This window comes from Diabrotica virgifera, chromosome 1 (assembly GCF_917563875.1).
Source record: "Diabrotica virgifera virgifera chromosome 1, PGI_DIABVI_V3a".
In the NCBI taxonomy this organism is placed as follows: domain Eukaryota; kingdom Metazoa; phylum Arthropoda; class Insecta; order Coleoptera; family Chrysomelidae; genus Diabrotica; species Diabrotica virgifera.
This window is the reverse complement of record NC_065443.1, coordinates 165538204-165556071: the sequence shown is the minus strand read 5'-3', so window position 1 is coordinate 165556071 and position 17868 is coordinate 165538204. Positions and strand designations below refer to the sequence as shown.

Sequence of the window (17868 nt, the reverse complement as noted above, 5' to 3'; positions counted from 1 at the left end):
GAGTGATATTGTGTAATACAGTACATAAATCTTTCAGCTGGACATAGGTAATAAACATTAAGGTAAGTATGGCAACTGCACTCTATCGCTGACACTGGTATCGTCAAGCCTTCCCCCAGATGTTTTTACTTTTAGTACCTATCTTACTTAATTTCTAAAATTATTATTTCAAAATTAAACAGACATATATTCTTTCGATTCTCTCAGGCCAAAAATATTCAGTTACTACATTGTCATGTTCTGACGTTTATTTGTGTTCCGAAATGAGTGTGTGCCGAAATGAGTTGTGTGCCCAAATGAGTACTCATTAATCAATAAACATTAAAACATATGACAATGTAGTAGCTGAATATTTTTGGCTTGAGAGAATGGAAGAACTATGACTGATTAACACTTTGACTCCTATGTGTATCATACATAATACACAACAGGTACTCTTCCTGAGCCTATTAGGTCTGGATCCCGCATATGAAAAAAAAGTTGATTAATAGCAAGCTGAAAATTTGTTAATAGCTTAACGATGTCTAGTTGGACAAATTTTGATATATGGGAACACAGGAACAGGGGAAGTTTTAATTGTGGAACAGGTTAAAAATTTGGAACGGTCAGACCACGAAAATGGCACATTTATTTTGTCTGACAGAACAGACTTAAACTCTCCGAACAGAGATTAAACTCTCATGCAAAAATCAGACTGCTATTTATCACCAAATGGGCGTTTTAATGAGTGGAACATGTAGAATATGTCAAATGACAGTAATTATGACAGGTGATAAACAGCAGTCTGATTTTTGCATGAGAGTTTAATCTCTGTTCGGAGAGTTTAAGTCTGTTCTGTCGTACAAAATAAATGTGCCGTTTTCGTGGTCTGACCGTTCCAAATTTTTAACCTGTTCCACAATTAAAACTGTCCCTGTTGCAGTGTTCCCATATATCAAAGTTTATCCGACTAGACACCCTTAAGCTATTAACAAATTTTCAGCTTGCTATTAATCAACTTTTTTTTCATATGTGGCTTCCAGACCTATATGTATATGAATTTGATACACAAGAGTAGAACTTATTCAAGCGAGAAAAAGTGGCTGCAGGCTGTGACAACTTATCAGAATAAATGGACCCAGCAGTTAAAGTGTTAATTTTGAAATTAGTTTTCAAATAAAAAGTGTTTTATAATAACGTCAACAGGCCTCCAAAGCTTTTTAAATATATAATAATAAATAACGTAAAATAGATACTAGAAGTAAAAATGTCTGGGGCTTTGATGAAAGAACCATGAAAGTGTTGCTGAGAGAGCGCAGTTGTCATACTTACCTTAATGTACAGTCGGAAAAATGAAATAATACCCATGAACGAACATATAAAACACGCTGTATTTTCCTGTCACTGTGTCACAAAGAAAATTGCCCAGCGCAAGTACATGTAACAATAATTATTACATGTACTTGCGCTGGCCAATTTTTTGTGTAACACAGTGACAGGAAAATACAGCGTGTTTTATATGTTCGTTCATGGGTATTCTTTCATTTTTCCTCCTGTATATTACCTACGAGTATGTCCAGGTGAATGATTTACATATTCCATAAAAATAGATAATATAATATAATAAGTAAAATAGTATAGGTAATAGGTATACGTTATTAGTAAGTAGTATAAAAATACATAAGTATATAATGTAGTTAAGTAGATTTAGTTAGTTAAATAATAATAAATAGTTTTTAAAAGCAGTCTTGTTTTATTATGTGTTGCACAGGTTCACCAGTATTCTATGTTTAATTTCTGCCCCTTGAAGTATTGGCTCATTGTGTTCAACTAAATTGTTTTCTTATTGATTTTCTTCAACTTCTCCTAAAAGGTAATTAACTTGAGGTTTTCCTACAGCACAATAAATTTGTGTAGTACACAGGCAGCCAATATTATTTCACTAGCCATTTCAGGAGGTTCAACATCTAAATATTTTAATCACCCAACCTTTCCTTTTACAAGTTCAAATGTTAATTTGAGGTTGAACCTTATTCTCCATATACCATTATTGCAGATGTGCCCAATATCTTCCTTTCTTTCAAAAGTATTAATAAGCTTTGTCTTTTCAGTCATGATCCATGTTTATATGTCATATGTTGCTATTGGCTGTATGATGGTTTTATATATTTTAAACTTTATTTCCTTATGGATGTCTTTGGATTCAAACACCTGCAACAGAGAGAAGTTTGCTTTGTTAGCAAGTATTATCCGTTTCCCTATTTCCTCCTTGCTGCCATTCTCAGTTATCTGTACACCCAGGTATGTGAGCTGTTCTACTTCTTCTATGTTAGGGTCGTCTATTGTTAAATTCTGCAAATTTCGTTGGTTCCTTGCTTGTATTAGGGCTTTAGTTTTATGTACACTGACGCATTTTTGACGTATTTCTTTCGCATTTTCTTCAAGCTCCACATATACTTTTGTGATGTATCTTGCTGTTCTTCTCATCAAGTTTATATCACCTAGGTAGGTACATTACAATCTAGTTAGATTTATTAAACAGTAAATTTAAGTGTGTGTGTGTAAGTCATGGTGGCTTGAATTAACTTTACCAATTTCCTTGGTACACTAAACTCTTGCATAATTACATATATAGTAGGAAAAATGAAAGATTACCCATGAACGAACATATGAAATATGTTAAATATCTGGAAGATCGAAGGTAATTTTTCGTACTATACTTTATCTCTATGTATGTTATCATAGGCTTGTCGAAAATCTACAAAGATAGGTGGTGCTCCTAGGCTTCGGCTCATATTAAATTTGTTTTACGTTGAATAGCTGGTCAATAGTAGACTGGCCTGGTTTTCTCCTATGATTTGTTCTGTGAAGTAGCTTATATAATTTCTAGTTTATGATCCACTTAAACACCTTATAACTCACACAGAGAAAGGATATACCTCTATAGTTTTTGTAGCTGAGTTTGTCTCCCTTCTTGTGGATTGGGCATATAACTGCTCTTTTCCAGTCTCCTGGAATTTCATTGGTGAAGAGCTTGTACATAAAGAATAACAGGATTCAAAAGGAGAGGATTGAAATATTAAAACAACAACTTAAGTGTAGAATGATAATTTAATGTCTTAAATATAAAAATACATATAATATATTTTAAATGTATTCTTGTTTTATTGTCTGTTGCACAGGTTCACCAGTTCTCTGCGTTTCATTTCTGCCCCTTGAAGTATTGGCTCATTGTTTTCCACTACATTATTTTCTTGTTGATCTTCAATTTCTCCTAAAAGGTAATTGTCTTGGGGGTTCTCCTGCAGCACAATAAAATTGTGTAGTACACAGGCAGCCAATATTATTTCGCTAGCCATTTCAGGAGTTGCAACATCTAAATATTTTAATCTCCGAAACTTTCCTTTTAGAAGACCAAATGTTCGTTCAATTATGGACCTTACACTAGACAATCTTGTATTAAAATGAATTTGTTCTCTACTAAGGTGGCCATTATCTTGATAGGGTTTCATCAACTGATGTAAAAGGGGATAGGCAGAATCCCCAATTAAATGGTAATTATTAGGTACCAGTTCTTCTAACCTATTAAATAAAGGGCTTAATCTAAATACACGGGCATCATGCATTCTTCCTGGCATGCCTATGCAAATATCTGTAAAAAGTCCTTTATCGTTACATGTACCTAAAACACATAATTCCATAAATAAGTAAATGATGAAAAGGTTGCAAATGTGAGTCCATAATGTATAGATTTATGAAAAACTGTCAATACTCACAATCTTATTATTTTATTATATGTTATAAGAGGCGACTGGTTTCGAAACTTACAATTTATGCCCCATCCTCAGGCCAGTAAAGAGTTTGTCAATACAAAACAACACTACAAGCTAATATTTTAAAAATAGGCAATTACAAACAAATAACAAACCAGGATCATATTAAAATTAAAATAAGCTAACAACTAAAACATTATTATGGTGAAGTATTGACTGATTATGTAATCTGCATTTGAAGATTAACACTGTTAAATTGCATCCAATCTGATGACAGCCGTAGTATGTATATAAAATTTTGCCTAGTAGATGTGAGGCTGGTAAACATGGTACTAATAGTAGTAGTTATAAAACTATGATTTTATTAAGAATTAAACATTAAATAACTTACATATCAGTTTTCTGTTAACATCAAAGACACTATCTATTTAAGTGAAGAAGTGTGTTAATTCTTCTCTGTGTGTAAAGCTTTCCAATAGGATGAAACTCTTGGAATTTGAGATTAAACATTGAGAAGTAACTGTGTAGGTGTTACAATGGTTCTTTATACTTTAATTACATTCTAGTTGTTTTTGCCATAGACTTAGGATTGTTCCAAGTTGTCAGATTAGTTGTTATTATGAATTTTATAAAAGTAGACAAATGCATACATATAAGTTAAAAACACACATTACATGTACTTCACAATAATAATGTTTTAGTTGTTATTGTTAGCTTATTTTAATTTTAGCTTCTAGTATTGTTTTGTATAAACACACTCTTTGCTGTGCCTGAGGATAGGGAATAAATTGTAAGTCACGAAACCAGTCGCCTCTTGTAATATCTAATAAAACAATAAGATTGTGAGTATTGACCTTTTTCATAAATCTATCCATCAATAACTAATTAATAAGTTTCAGAAAATCTGTACTATTTGAGAAACTTTAATTATCCATATGTTCCCTACTATACTGTTTGGAAAATTTGAACTTTGACAACCGAAAATGTTCTGCAGTATACCACTTTTGATAAAGAATAAAATTTGCTAACAAGTGGATAATAAAAGTTAACTTAACGGTGCAATTTACTATAATATACACCTAAAATATTTACTAAAAAGGTCTAGTTTCCTGGGTTGGCTGTATACCACATAATTAAATAAACTCTAACATCAAAGTAAAACAACTTCTACGTAATAGATATAATTTAATAAAATGCTAAGAAATCCCAATGGATTGTATAAAATATGTTGAGAACGAACGTTTTCAGACTTATCAGTCCATCATCAGTGAACTCATATACTTGCTAACTAGCCCCAGAACCAAACAATGGTTGTAATTATAATTCAATCTATATTCTATAATAATAATAATAATATTTATTCATCCTTTAAGACATACAATGTATAGGACATGTCATTAGTTTTACAAACAAACAAGCAATAAAATTAATACATTTATAAATTTTATAAACATTTTAAGGTAGATAGAATTGATAACATTTAGGTAATATTTCTGTCCGAAACAAACTCTTCCACAGTATAATAACATTTGGTAAGCAATAAGCTTTTAATGGATTTCTTAAATAAATATTTATTCATTGTTCTATATTTTTTTGGTAAAACGTTAAACAATCTAATGCTCATATACTTTACTGACATTTGAAATTTACTCGATCTATGACCAGGTACGCTCAGCAAGTCGCCACCTCGTGTCGAATAATTGTGGAAACTAGAATTTCTGTCATACATGTGAATATATCAACAGCATATAGTAACATTCTGAAGATATAAATACATGGAAAACTTAAAATATTATTCTTAATAAATATGGGCTTACAGCTCTCAAGAGGTCTAATTCCAAACATTTTTCGTATTATACGTTTTTGTGTTATAAATATTCTGTCACTGTTGACTGCATTCCCCCATAAAACTATGTTGTAACAAAGTCTACTATAAACAAGGCTATAGTATACATTTAAAAGCGCAGAGATGGGCATAATATTTTTAATACGGGATAATGCATAGTACGACTTATTAAGGGACTTACTGAGCATGTCTATGTGAACTGACCATTTTAATTTTGAGTCGAGATGGATACCTAAAAATTTAGTATGATTTGAGGAATCCAGTAGTACATTGTTAAAACTTAGATGTAGTACAGGATTAACAGAATTTAAGTTATTAAAATATATTACTTTTGTTTTGTCTACATTTAAAATTAGGTTATTAGATCGACACCAGTCATTAAACCGAGCTAAAAAACTATTGCAAGTAGATGCCAATTTCTCATAGGTCTGTGCTGAGACCACAAGAGAAGTATCATCTGCAAATAACGTCAGGTCCAAAATATCAAACTGGTTAGATGCATCGTTAATAAACAACAAAAAAATCAGGGGTCCTAATACAGAGCCCTGTGGAACTCCCAGATTAATAAAACGTTCCTCCGAAATAGCTTCATTGATTTTAACAGAAATGATCCTATCTGATAGATAATTGATTAGCCAATCTAAAAATATGCCTCTAAAACCAATATTATACAGTTTATTGCTAACAAAACGACTATCAAGACAATCAAAGGCACGGGTTAGATCAAAAAAGAGACCTGCCACATATTCACCTGCATCCAAAGATCTGTAGACCCTTTCACAAAATCTGCAGGCAGCAGACTGAGTGGATCTACCGGTACGGAAGCCATGTTGACAATCACTTACAATTTTAAATCTACCCAAAAACTCAGACATACGGTTATACACAATTCTCTCAAATACTTTGGAAAGTACACACAATAAGGAAATAGGTCTGTAATTTGAAATGTCTTCCGGATCGTCTTTTTTGTAAATAGGAATAACGATTGCTTTTTTTAGAATACTTGGAAAGACTCCTTTACCTATTGATAAATTTATCAAACATGCAATGTGGTTTATTATATCAGATGACATAGCCTTTAATACTCGTATCGAGATAGAATCAAGTCCAGTACTTTTTTTATTTTTTAAATTATTGATCACATTCATTACCTCATTACCAACAACAGGTCTAAAGAAGAAACTGTTTTTAAGAATAGTAGAAGATGTGCAACTATTAGATCGAGAATTCCCTAAATGATTTGACAGTTTCTCTTCGGTTACTGTAGCAAAATAATCACAAAAAACTTCAGACAACTGCTTAGAATCAGTACAACTTTCACCATCTATATTTAATGCTATGTTTTTTTGGATAGACTTCCTGCCAGTTTCCTTGTTAACAAGATTCCATACAGTCTTATTTTTATTACTTGAATTATTTATCAATTGATCATGGAATTTTAATTTAGATTTTTGTAATAGTTCCGCGTGGTCTTTCTTAATTTTGTTATAATTTGCAAGAGAATTGGCATCTTTTAGTTCCTTATTAAGCCAGTAAGCATTTTTTAAATGAACACTAGACTGCTTAACTTCCGGAGTAATCCATTTTTTATTGCAAGTCTGCTTACTGATATTATACCGTTTTACTGGACAGCAATAATCTAATACATATATTAAACTACTTATAAAATTTTCAAAGGATTTATCAACATTATCGGTTAAATAAATATCGTCAAAGTCAGTTACAGATAGCACAGAAGAAATTTGTTTAAGGTTGTTGTCAGACAAGTCTCTAAAATATTTATAATTAGGCTGGTCATTGGATTTAGTACAGCTACTATTAATGTCTACTACAAATTCCAAACTGATTGCTCTATGGTCACTTAAATGCGCTTCAAAAACATTAGAATTGCATTGAAGTATATTAGCTGTATTGGTTAAAATATAGTCAATCTTACTGATAGAAGTTTGGTTCAAACAATTTGTCGCTACCCTTGTGGGAACCATAGAGGTTATGCTAAGATTGTAGCTCATTAGAACATCGTTAAAAAGAATTTTAAATAAACTATTTTCTAAATAATCAATGTTTAAGTCACCACAAATAAAAATATCGTCAACATACCTATTACAGAGTTCAATCGTATAGGAAAAACTGCTTCAAAAACAAATAAAAGTCTCCACTGGGAGGCCTGTAGATACTGATGACTGCAACTTTTCTTTCACAAAACATTATTTTTACCGCACTGCACTCATAATGCATCTCCACAGCGAACTGGCACACATTGATGATCTGATATTCATACCCACATTTCACATACAGAACTGATCCGCCATGCTCATGGATAGATCGACAATAACTGGTTACAAGATCGTAACCCGGAGTTACCATTAGAGATATTTCATCCTGCTTACACCAGTGCTCCGCAATACTGACGACAATGGGATTTTCTTGGTCAAGCAGAATTTCCAACCTTTCAAGTTTGTTTCTAATAGACGCTGTATTTAACTGTATAATTTTAAAAATTGCCGTATGTTTTGTTTCATTGTCGATAGATACTTCTACTCGATTTGCTCTTTCTTTTTCCTAATTGAAAAAAATTTCTTATACAGGCTTTGTTTGGCCAAATCGAGGCATCCAACGCCTTATTGTAGTTTGCTTTCGAGATTTCCACTTTGAAAGAAGAATATATATCAGGACGACGAGATGGAAGAGCTGAGCAGCTGGCTTCTGGCAGGTTTTTTGATAAAAATGATTGAAGGTCTTCTGCAGATGTTTGCGGTTTCAGATTAAATACGTGTAAAGCAACTGTTTGATCCACTCCTTCTACATTAGAATTTCCAGAATAGTTACCCACTAATTAATTTTTTGTTTCACCTTTCTAAGGTAGTGAAATTGAGAAGGCTTAACACCGATGTTAGTAAATAACCTCTAGGAACATTGTGAAACCCTAAGCGAAAACTTTAACAACCATCTTGGGCCATGAATGTGTGAGGTGGTTGTTAAAGATTTCACTTAGGGTTTCACCATGTTCCTAGAGGTTATCTACTAACATCGGCGTTAAGCCTACCTTAGAATGTAGATTGAATTATAATTACAACCATTGTTTGGTTCTGGAGCTAGTTACCAAGTACGAGTTCACTGATGATGGACTGATAGGTCCGAAAACGTTAATTCTGAACGTATTTTATACAATCCACTGGGATTTTTTAGGATTTTATTAAATTATAGGTATCTATTATATAGAAGTTGTTTTACTTTGATGTTAGAGTTTATTTAAAATATTTACCTTGCAAGATGACTGAATGTGTACCTTTTCTATTATAATAGTCAATGGCGTTTCCTTCTGGCTGTTTTATTTGTATGTGACATCCATCAATTGCCCCTATTATACCTGGAATGCCACGAGAGCGATGCTCAAACACCTGTATAAAAATAGGATGAATATTTTAACAATATTTTATAAAATACATCTTACATTAGCTATGCGCATTTGTGCTTCTAAATTTGGCCAATTAATATATGTCTGGCACATTCGCCCAATGACTCTAACCATTTCAATAAAAATGCCATGTCCTGAGCTTTTTGCCAAACCAAATCGATCCCCTGCTGCCAGAAAACTGTCTTGTTTGCTGATGGTCCATAACGCAAATAATAATTTTTTTCTTAGAGGTATTCGAGTACCTTCGACTTCAACAAACTGTTGTACTTGTTGTAACAAAACCTAAAATCAGAACGTGTTATAAAATAGTATTAGGTACCTGTAAATTCAATACTACCTCAAACGTTTCTCTTGACATGCGGAAATGCTCTTGAAACTGAGTATTAGTGTAGTTGGGAATTGTTTCCTCATAATAATTTTCATTACGAGTTATATCCCGTCGTTCAGCAGGAAATAAATCGGCTAAATCCAATAAAGGTTCCGCTAAATCTACAACCATACCAACAATCCTAGCTACGTTAATATGGTGCTCGCCCATTTTCTTTATTTTTTAATAATTCAATAACTTATTTATCGAGACAATTTACTTTAGGTTATGTTCAAAATTTCAAAAGAACCCACATGCACATCCAAAGCAAAGCAAAATGTCAAACGTGTCAAACATATTATGTCAAATATCAAACTCAAAAACCAACCGTTCAGCTCGCTATCAACATGTTTATGATTCAAAGCCCAAACAGTTGTGAAAGTGTTTGCATCTGGTGAACGCACCCATTGCCGTCGTTTGCTGGACATAAAGGCCCGGTACTTTATGTCTCCATTAACAGCCGGTTAGTTAACCGGGATTTAATCGGGACATAAATATATGCATAACATAGACATAAACGCAATTATACTTATTATTATATTCATAAATAATTATAATAATAATTATAATTGACCATTCCAAATCACGTGATAAAATATGGCCGGCAGTGGGCAAAAATTTAATAATATAGGGTTTACATCAGTTTTTGTAAAGAATATCCTGTTTGGTTTTGTTTTTTATTGTTAATTGTGCACCGAAGTTATGATAGCAAATAAATATAAACTAGTTTATCGCCTACATAACTGAATTATCCCATAGTAGTTATTGACACAAACTGGTAACTAATATGGGATAATTCAGTTCTGTAGGCGACAAACCACTTCATATTTAATTTGTTATCACAATTTCGCAGATTTCCCTACACAATTAACATAAAAAAACAACCAAACAGGATTTTCTTTACAAATTAATGTCGATGTAAGGTTAGATTTTGCCCACACCCGGCCATGTTTGACGTTTCATTGGAATGCCTAATTGCTTTTATTACAACGCAAGAGGCCCTATGAGGTACTTATTTTCTGTCCCGATTAAACCCCGGTTAGCTAACCGAGGTTTAACCGGGACATAAAGTACCGGCCCTAATCTCTCCCCTGTGTATGAGCCCGCTATGTTCCATTTAAATCTGAATCTATCTGTATGTAGACGTTGCCTTTAAGCACTTTTAAAGGGGCTACCAATTTGTCGGGATGCGAATTTTTTACATGTCTTTTTAAATCATGTTTACGTTTATACACTTTTCCGCATTGCACGCACTTATTCATTCTTTCCACATCGAACATTTTAGTTGTCAAGAAAATGAAATACCTACTCAAAAGCAAACACAAACACAGAACTGTGAACAGTAGAAATGATTGAATCGGAAAATTGATCTAACAGCTTAACTGTTCAATAGGTAATTATACAAAGAGTCTACATTCTACCACATCCAATACTAATTTAATATAAAATATCATGTAACCGCAGTAAATATCGGTTTTTATTATCACTAAATAGTCTTTTCAGTGTTTTAAATAACTCAAAAGGCCCATTTCGTCGATTCAAGTTTATATAGGCACCCAAATTACACGCCGCTACGCCTTGGGTCAAGATTTACACAGAATAGTACAGTAGGGAGAATTTAGGTACGATTAATTACAGGGACCCGATCCGTCAAATGTCCGTAAACTGCGCATGTACGAGGCGAAGGAGTTTGAATGTGTCAAACCCTGGTCAAACCACAGTATCATAGATAAGGGATAACAAATTTTACAGAATACATCACCCACTGTATTCTGTGTTAATACTGTGGTTCAACACTTCAACTGAAATTTTTAATTAATTAAGGTGCATTTAAGGGGGATCTTGTCTTGTAGTCGAAGGTTGATTATTGTACTTTAATCTTTGATATTGTTATGTGTTTGTATGTCTTTAAAAATCACAATATGGTAGTTTATTAATAAAAAATTTAAAATATGTATTATGATTATTTACAAATTTAACTACAAAGATATTTTATTCATATAGGTACCCCTAATTAAAAAAAGTATTGTAATTATTCACTAATATAACTACCAGGATATTTCATTCGTCTACCATTAATTCCACTCTGCTATTAGAGGGTACTGCAAATTTGTAAGTGCTGCACAAACTTGAAAAATAAAGCGAAGTTAGAATATCATGAATTGAAAAACATTTAATTCTTCTGATTGCTTGTTCTACATGAATTCTTCCTATTTGGTCACTGCCGTAATACAAGAAGTTACTTGTTCTTTAGTAAACTGTGGTATGGTTTTAGAAATGAAGTGATGAAAACTAACAGCTGGTGGTACATAATACGTTAGCTAATAAAAATCCCTTATCTGCAAGAATTAAATCACGAGGTCTCATTTAATGCACAATACCACCATCCTGGACATTTTTTTTTGTCTGATGTAAAAATCACTACAAAACGTTACTACTCCATTAGGAGCTACAGCAAACAAACCTTTGAAACTATTTGTGTTTATAAACCTATAAGTTGGTTTTTGATGTGCCATTAATGTTGGCTTTGGTATGTCACTTCTGTACAATCCACAATAATATGTAAAAGTGCTGTAAACTAGTAGGTGAACATAATTTATTTTTAAGTTGTGATGGTATATTTTTTATTAGCTGGATGAACAAAGTTTCATGCATAACGATTAACAATGTATACATATTTGCAATAGTCCCTCTACTGCAGCCAGGTATGTCTGCAACAAATTTAATTGTAATTGCATCAATATCATGAATAATTGTATTGATCTTATTTAAAGTTATACATACTTCTTTACGCACGATTGGGGAAAATGTTGAGGATGAATTTTTATAAAAACAACAGTATGAAGTACATGCACACACGGACAGTAAAGTTAGTTGCTAAATCTTTCAAGTTACATATAAATATATCAATACAAATAAAGTGTGAAAAAGATATATCAGTGTTTTTATTTAGTAAATATATTTCTTGATAATTTTTGGTCTTTGGATTTGTCTTCTTCGGGAATATGATAATAAGTATTAAAATATGATGAAAAGAAGATTAAAAACAATCTTAATATTATTTGTAAAATCTGTCAAAATAATTCATTTTCTTATCAATTTTACAGCCATAACACACTGACTAAGGTCCGGTTTCACCAATAACGAATAAATCAATGAATAGCTATTCGTCGAATAAAATTTATTAGACGTTTAAGTTTATAATGTGTTTCAATCTAATTTTGATAATTTAAAGTTAAACTAGCGAATTTACTTTTTTCTAAATATTTACAGCCAGATTAACTTGCAAATTTACTCGAAGAGTAAGTATTTTTTTGATAAATAAATAAAATAAGTCTTATTTGACGTTAGTAAAATGGAGAAATGTCAGTTTAATGGTCGAATAAATTTACATCATAGAATAAACTACTATTTGTCATTGGTAAAACCGGCCCTTCACAGTTGTCATGATTGATAACTATAGTCTTATGTTGTTGCTTTGCCTTACTTTTTTTTTAATTTTTGTTATTTTAATAAAAAATTTTGGTAAGAAATAAGTATTAAAATTAGTTTAATATTTAAATAAAATACAAATAAACTGTTTAAAATATGTTTATTTCATTGAAATCATATAATAGAAGTATAACTTCTAAGGTGCGTACAAAATACAACACATTCCTTTTTTTGTTAAAACTGTGATATTTCACCCATCCATGATCCATGATAATATTCTAACTGAATATTACTTAGCATATTAAATATTAAACAATATTTCAATATACAGTAGTTGTTATTCCCATGTACACTTTCACTAAATTGTGATCATTCTTGATATGCTGGGATGGAAATCTATATTTGACAAATTATCTAATTTTAGTTTCAGCTGAGTATTCTCTTATTTAAGAAAATACATTTCTGTGTCTTGTTGTGCACTACTTGATGTGATACCACTTGAATGAGATGATTCTGGTTGGCTTTCAAGTGGTAATGAAGATGTAGAGGGTCTACATCTACAATCCATTAAATCCATGGAATAAAACCAAAAAAAAACAGGGGTAAACATTTCTGAGATTTAATGCTCGTACTTGTAGTTTGCATACTAAAAGAAAACAAATAATATTTTATAGTTATCAAAAAAGACCATAATACATTATAATTGTACCTGTGATATATTTTTTTTATAAAGACACAATCCTTATTAGTCATATTTATCATATTGCTTTCAATTTTATAAATTACACAAAATCAAGGATTTACACACAAGATAGTACTACTGCATTTCTTCAGCATCTTCACCAGTCCTATTTGAAAATATGGTGAGAAGATTTTCTTTATCTCCTTTATAAAAGTAGCAGGAACCAGGAACATAAATGAGTAGTTTTACTCCGTTCTGCAGATTTCCTAAAAATATGGTGTCATTATACCCTAAATTTACAATTTTAGATATTTTAGTACTTACAATATCAATGATAACCATTCGGGTACCCAACACATTACCATTTTGTAGAAATTAAATAATAATAACATACAAACAATATAAATATTCCATTTCTATTTTTATTTTTTATACAAACAAAAATAAAACTTGACGTCTATCAAATGTCACTGTCACAAATACCACCTGTGAATTTAATTTACACTGACAGTTGACGGATCGGGTCCCTGTAATTAATCGTACCTGGAGAATTTTACACTTCCCAAAATTCTGCCTACTCTAAGTTCGCGCCAATGCTAATGACAATGAGCGCCAGTGCCCTCAGTCGGTCTTCGTTGTAATTATTACGGCATGGACGCAGAGCTCTCGATAGCCGCTCGTAAAGAACGATTCTTCCCCATAGAAGAACACTGCGTAAAAATTTTCTATCCTATAATTTGAATATCTTTACCAATTCTCTTATAGATGACACCACCTATTTTAAACATAATAATATTCAATAATATATATTCTGAACAATAATAATATAATTTAAAGTCATTTTGAAAAGGGATCACCTCCACTTTTTTAAATTTTACAGAAGAGGTAATAAACTTTTTGATTTTAATATTACAGTAGACTCCCTCTATAAAGAGAACTGAAATTGCGGACTAATTACCTCGTAAAAGCGGATCTCGTTATATCAGGTTCTTCACGAAATTAGGTTCTTCACCACTGAAACGTTTTGGTGCCTCTTACGTAGTTTATTAGGTGTCGATGGTCGACCTTAAACGAGACTTCGCCATCATAAATTGTAAATTTGATACAATATTCAATAAACAGGAAGTTTATTACAGGCGGAGGAGTTTATTACAGCATCACTGGCGAAGCGTCCATGTAACCACTGTTACCATTGGTAACAGTTAAAAATCTTGCAAATAAATATTTTATGACTACTATGAAATAATTCCATTTATATTTTTTACCAACAGAAATATTTGTTAATACGTATTACCTACCAAATTCAGTAAATAGCCAATTAGACGCACAAAAATATTGGCGAGATTACAATATGTGAATACATTTGAATCCGTTGCACGGTTGCACGTTATTATATTCCGTTACCACTTCTAATTCTGGTAACGAAAGATGATTCTCGCTATCCGTCGAGACTGAAAATTTTTAAGGAATGACGGCTCCACAGACGGCGCGGGCACGCTATGTATATCAGTATTGTCACCATTATACAATATGGTAACGTTCGTTTAGTAGCAATTCGTGCATTTGAATTTGAACATGGAAGAATGTTGCTGCGTAATCGATCAACTACTTGAAAAGTCATTATCCTTGTATATTTTTTTTATATATAATTTTGAAGAAAAAAATGAAACTATTGAAAATAGAAGATTTAAAATATATAAACACTAGTTTTCAAAATATATGTTCTGTTCCCTACTTGTTTATTTTTGATGTTAATTTTATTGTAGAATAATCTGTTTACTTTGTTTATTATTTATTGTTATACCTATTACATGCATATAATACATGTATACATAATTACAAAAACTTATATTTGGGAGGTTCAAAATAATTGTTACCTACTTTTTATGTCATATTATGTATAAGTTTTTAGTTTGTGAAAACTGTCATTATAGACAGCAGTGCGTGAAGGGCATAGAAAAAAGTGTTGTGTGATTGGGTAGAATGCGATCTTACCCTTCCAAAAATATGTCACGTATTTCAGCACCTGGTTAATAGGGCTTTTCATCGATTGTCATTTGTTTCGAGCTTCTGTCAGATGTTGTATAATCTGTCTATAATATTAATATACAGAGATTATACTAAATATGACAGAAGCTCGAAACAAATGACTGTGAATGAAAAGCCCTATTGGAAGGGTATTACAAATCTGGCCTCCACATAAGTGGTCTGTAGCTTCGACATGATAGGTGTGAAATTTTAAACGTTCTTATTGTTGATTGGATAGGAAGGGTAGCGTAATCTAGCCTCCATGCTAGGTACATCATAGCCTCCATACGATACTTCCAATATTTAATATTATTTTATTCAAGTGGACAATAAAGGTAAAACACAAACAACTTTTGTTTCTTAATTATTTATTTTAGTCGTTAATTAGCAGCCAAAGCGGACGGTTGTCTAAAAAGCTTTGATAACCAAATCTGGTTTCGTTATCCGTAAAACAACTATTTTATTGTGTCCAAAAGTGATGAGTGTTATTTAAAGTGTTTGGAGAACTTTTCACGCGAATTAGATGTACTCGAACATGCAAAGTTTCCGTTGTCTCATAAGAAACATTTATGTCATTTTCAAGAGTGTTTTTGTTCCGCGCGAGTGCTAATTAGTGAAAAAAAAACTCGAACTTTGTGTCAAAACATTCTTCGGTTTGTTGAAAGTGTTGACAACAGTATAAAGGTGGGAATCACCGCTCCAAAGTAACGTATTATTTCATTATTATTATTTAAATAAATATTGCAATTTTATAAATATAGAGATTACAAAAGCATTAAAAAAAGCCTACGGGGGTTAATTTTCCGCAGGGTTGAACTGAAATTAACCCCTCTCGCGGTTTTTTTTACATCAAATCAAGAAAAATAATAAAAATTTAAAAAAAATAAGAAAAGTAGAACAATATTTTATTATACCAAAAACTGTTAACTGTAAATAAGAGGTTAGTGTTTAGATTCAAAATTATTGATAATAAAATATATTATTTAATAACGCATGAGAATATGCTTCAGATCTTAACGACTTTAAACCATGAGTCAAAATTATAATACTCAGTATGTACAGTATCCACAACAGGACATTACTATAAATCCATCACTAAATTCACTAAACCAATGTGCAGGACCGTACGCGCAAATTCAATATGTACCAATTCAACAGTCCTTATATAATAACACAGCTCAGAGTATTCAAAACGTGCAACCGCATTTAGTTTCACAACCGATGCAGCCTTCTACTAGTGCAGCACAATATTATCCTGTACTACCTGTTCAATCGCAATCCCAAGCTGAATCTGCACCAGATGATTGGAAACACGTACATAACAAAAAAAGAAATCGAATTGATAGCCCGGAAAAATATATTAGAGCAACAAAACAATCCAAAATAGATGATTACTGGTTAAACTCACCAATATCGACCTTCAACAAATTCTCTGTATTACAAAAAGAACAAAACGATGCAAATCAGGATACAGCTACAGAAGAACAAAACGATGCAAATCAGGATACAACTACAGAAGAAAACCAGAGCCAAAATACAAATACAACTACTAAAACGCCACCAATATTTGTCTACAGTGTTACAAATATTACTCCGCTTACCAAACTACTACAAACGATTGCAAAAGATGATTATGTATTAAAAACTCTCGCCAATGACCAAGTAAAAATAATGCCTCAAAATAATGAAGTCTACTCTGTCATAACAAAAGCACTAGAAGACAAAAATACTGAATTTCATACCTACCAACTCAAAGAAGATCGCTCATTCAGAGTTGTACTAAGAAATGTACATCCATCTACAGATATCAACGAAATTAAGGCGGAAATCGAAAGCGTAGGGCACGAAGTCATAAATATCAATAACATTCGTCAATCAGGTACTAAAAAGCCATTACCACTGTTCTACGTTGAACTAAAACAAGCCGAGAATAACAAAGATATATATGAGATCGATTCATTGTTGAACTATAAAGTAATTTTTGAACCTCCACATAAAAAACGTGTAGTACCTCAGTGCATAAAATGCCAACGCTACGGCCACACCAAAAATTTTTGCTACCGTTCTCCAAGATGTGTTAAATGCGCGGGTAACCACAGATCTGATCAGTGCTCTTACAAAGAAAGAAACAACCAGGTGAAATGCGTGCTGTGTGAAGGAAATCACCCAGCAAACTATCGTGGGTGCTTAGTCCACAAAGAGCTGCAAAAAAGAGCATTTCCACAACTGAGAAGCAAACCAACAAGTCAGCCTGTCCAATCAAACCAACACTTAGTAGTCCCGAATGTAACCTATGCTCAGGTAGCAACCGCTGGTAATCAAATACCATCAAATACAGCTCCC

General features: G+C 32.2%; 2 protein-coding genes and 1 long non-coding RNA gene across 3 annotated transcripts in view; all 3 read right to left on the bottom strand.

The window, feature by feature from the left end:
* Nucleotides 1–3143: 3143 nt before the first annotated feature.
* On the bottom strand, nt 3144–9554 carry LOC126891979 (uncharacterized). Its single transcript, XM_050661353.1, has 4 exons — nt 9354–9554; nt 9053–9298; nt 8864–8999; nt 3144–3253 (listed from the first exon to the last, which is right to left on the bottom strand). Exons 1-4 carry the CDS (start codon nt 9552–9554, stop codon nt 3144–3146), a joined length of 693 nt encoding a protein of 230 aa, XP_050517310.1.
* Nucleotides 9555–12958: 3404 nt separating this feature from the next.
* Nucleotides 12959–13923, bottom strand: LOC126879289 (uncharacterized). The gene is made up of 2 exons (XR_007696029.1): nt 13822–13923; nt 12959–13763 (listed from the first exon to the last, which is right to left on the bottom strand). It is a non-coding gene; the product is annotated as an uncharacterized LOC126879289 (long non-coding RNA).
* A 299-nt stretch (nt 13924–14222) lies between these two features.
* LOC126891976 (golgin subfamily A member 6-like protein 6) overlaps nt 14223–17868 on the bottom strand; it is a 63404-nt gene continuing 59758 nt past the window's right edge. The window contains exon 4 of the mRNA XM_050661338.1: nt 14223–14272. Within this exon, the coding sequence (XP_050517295.1) occupies nt 14223–14272 (50 nt within the window). The remainder of the gene's footprint in view (nt 14273–17868) is intronic.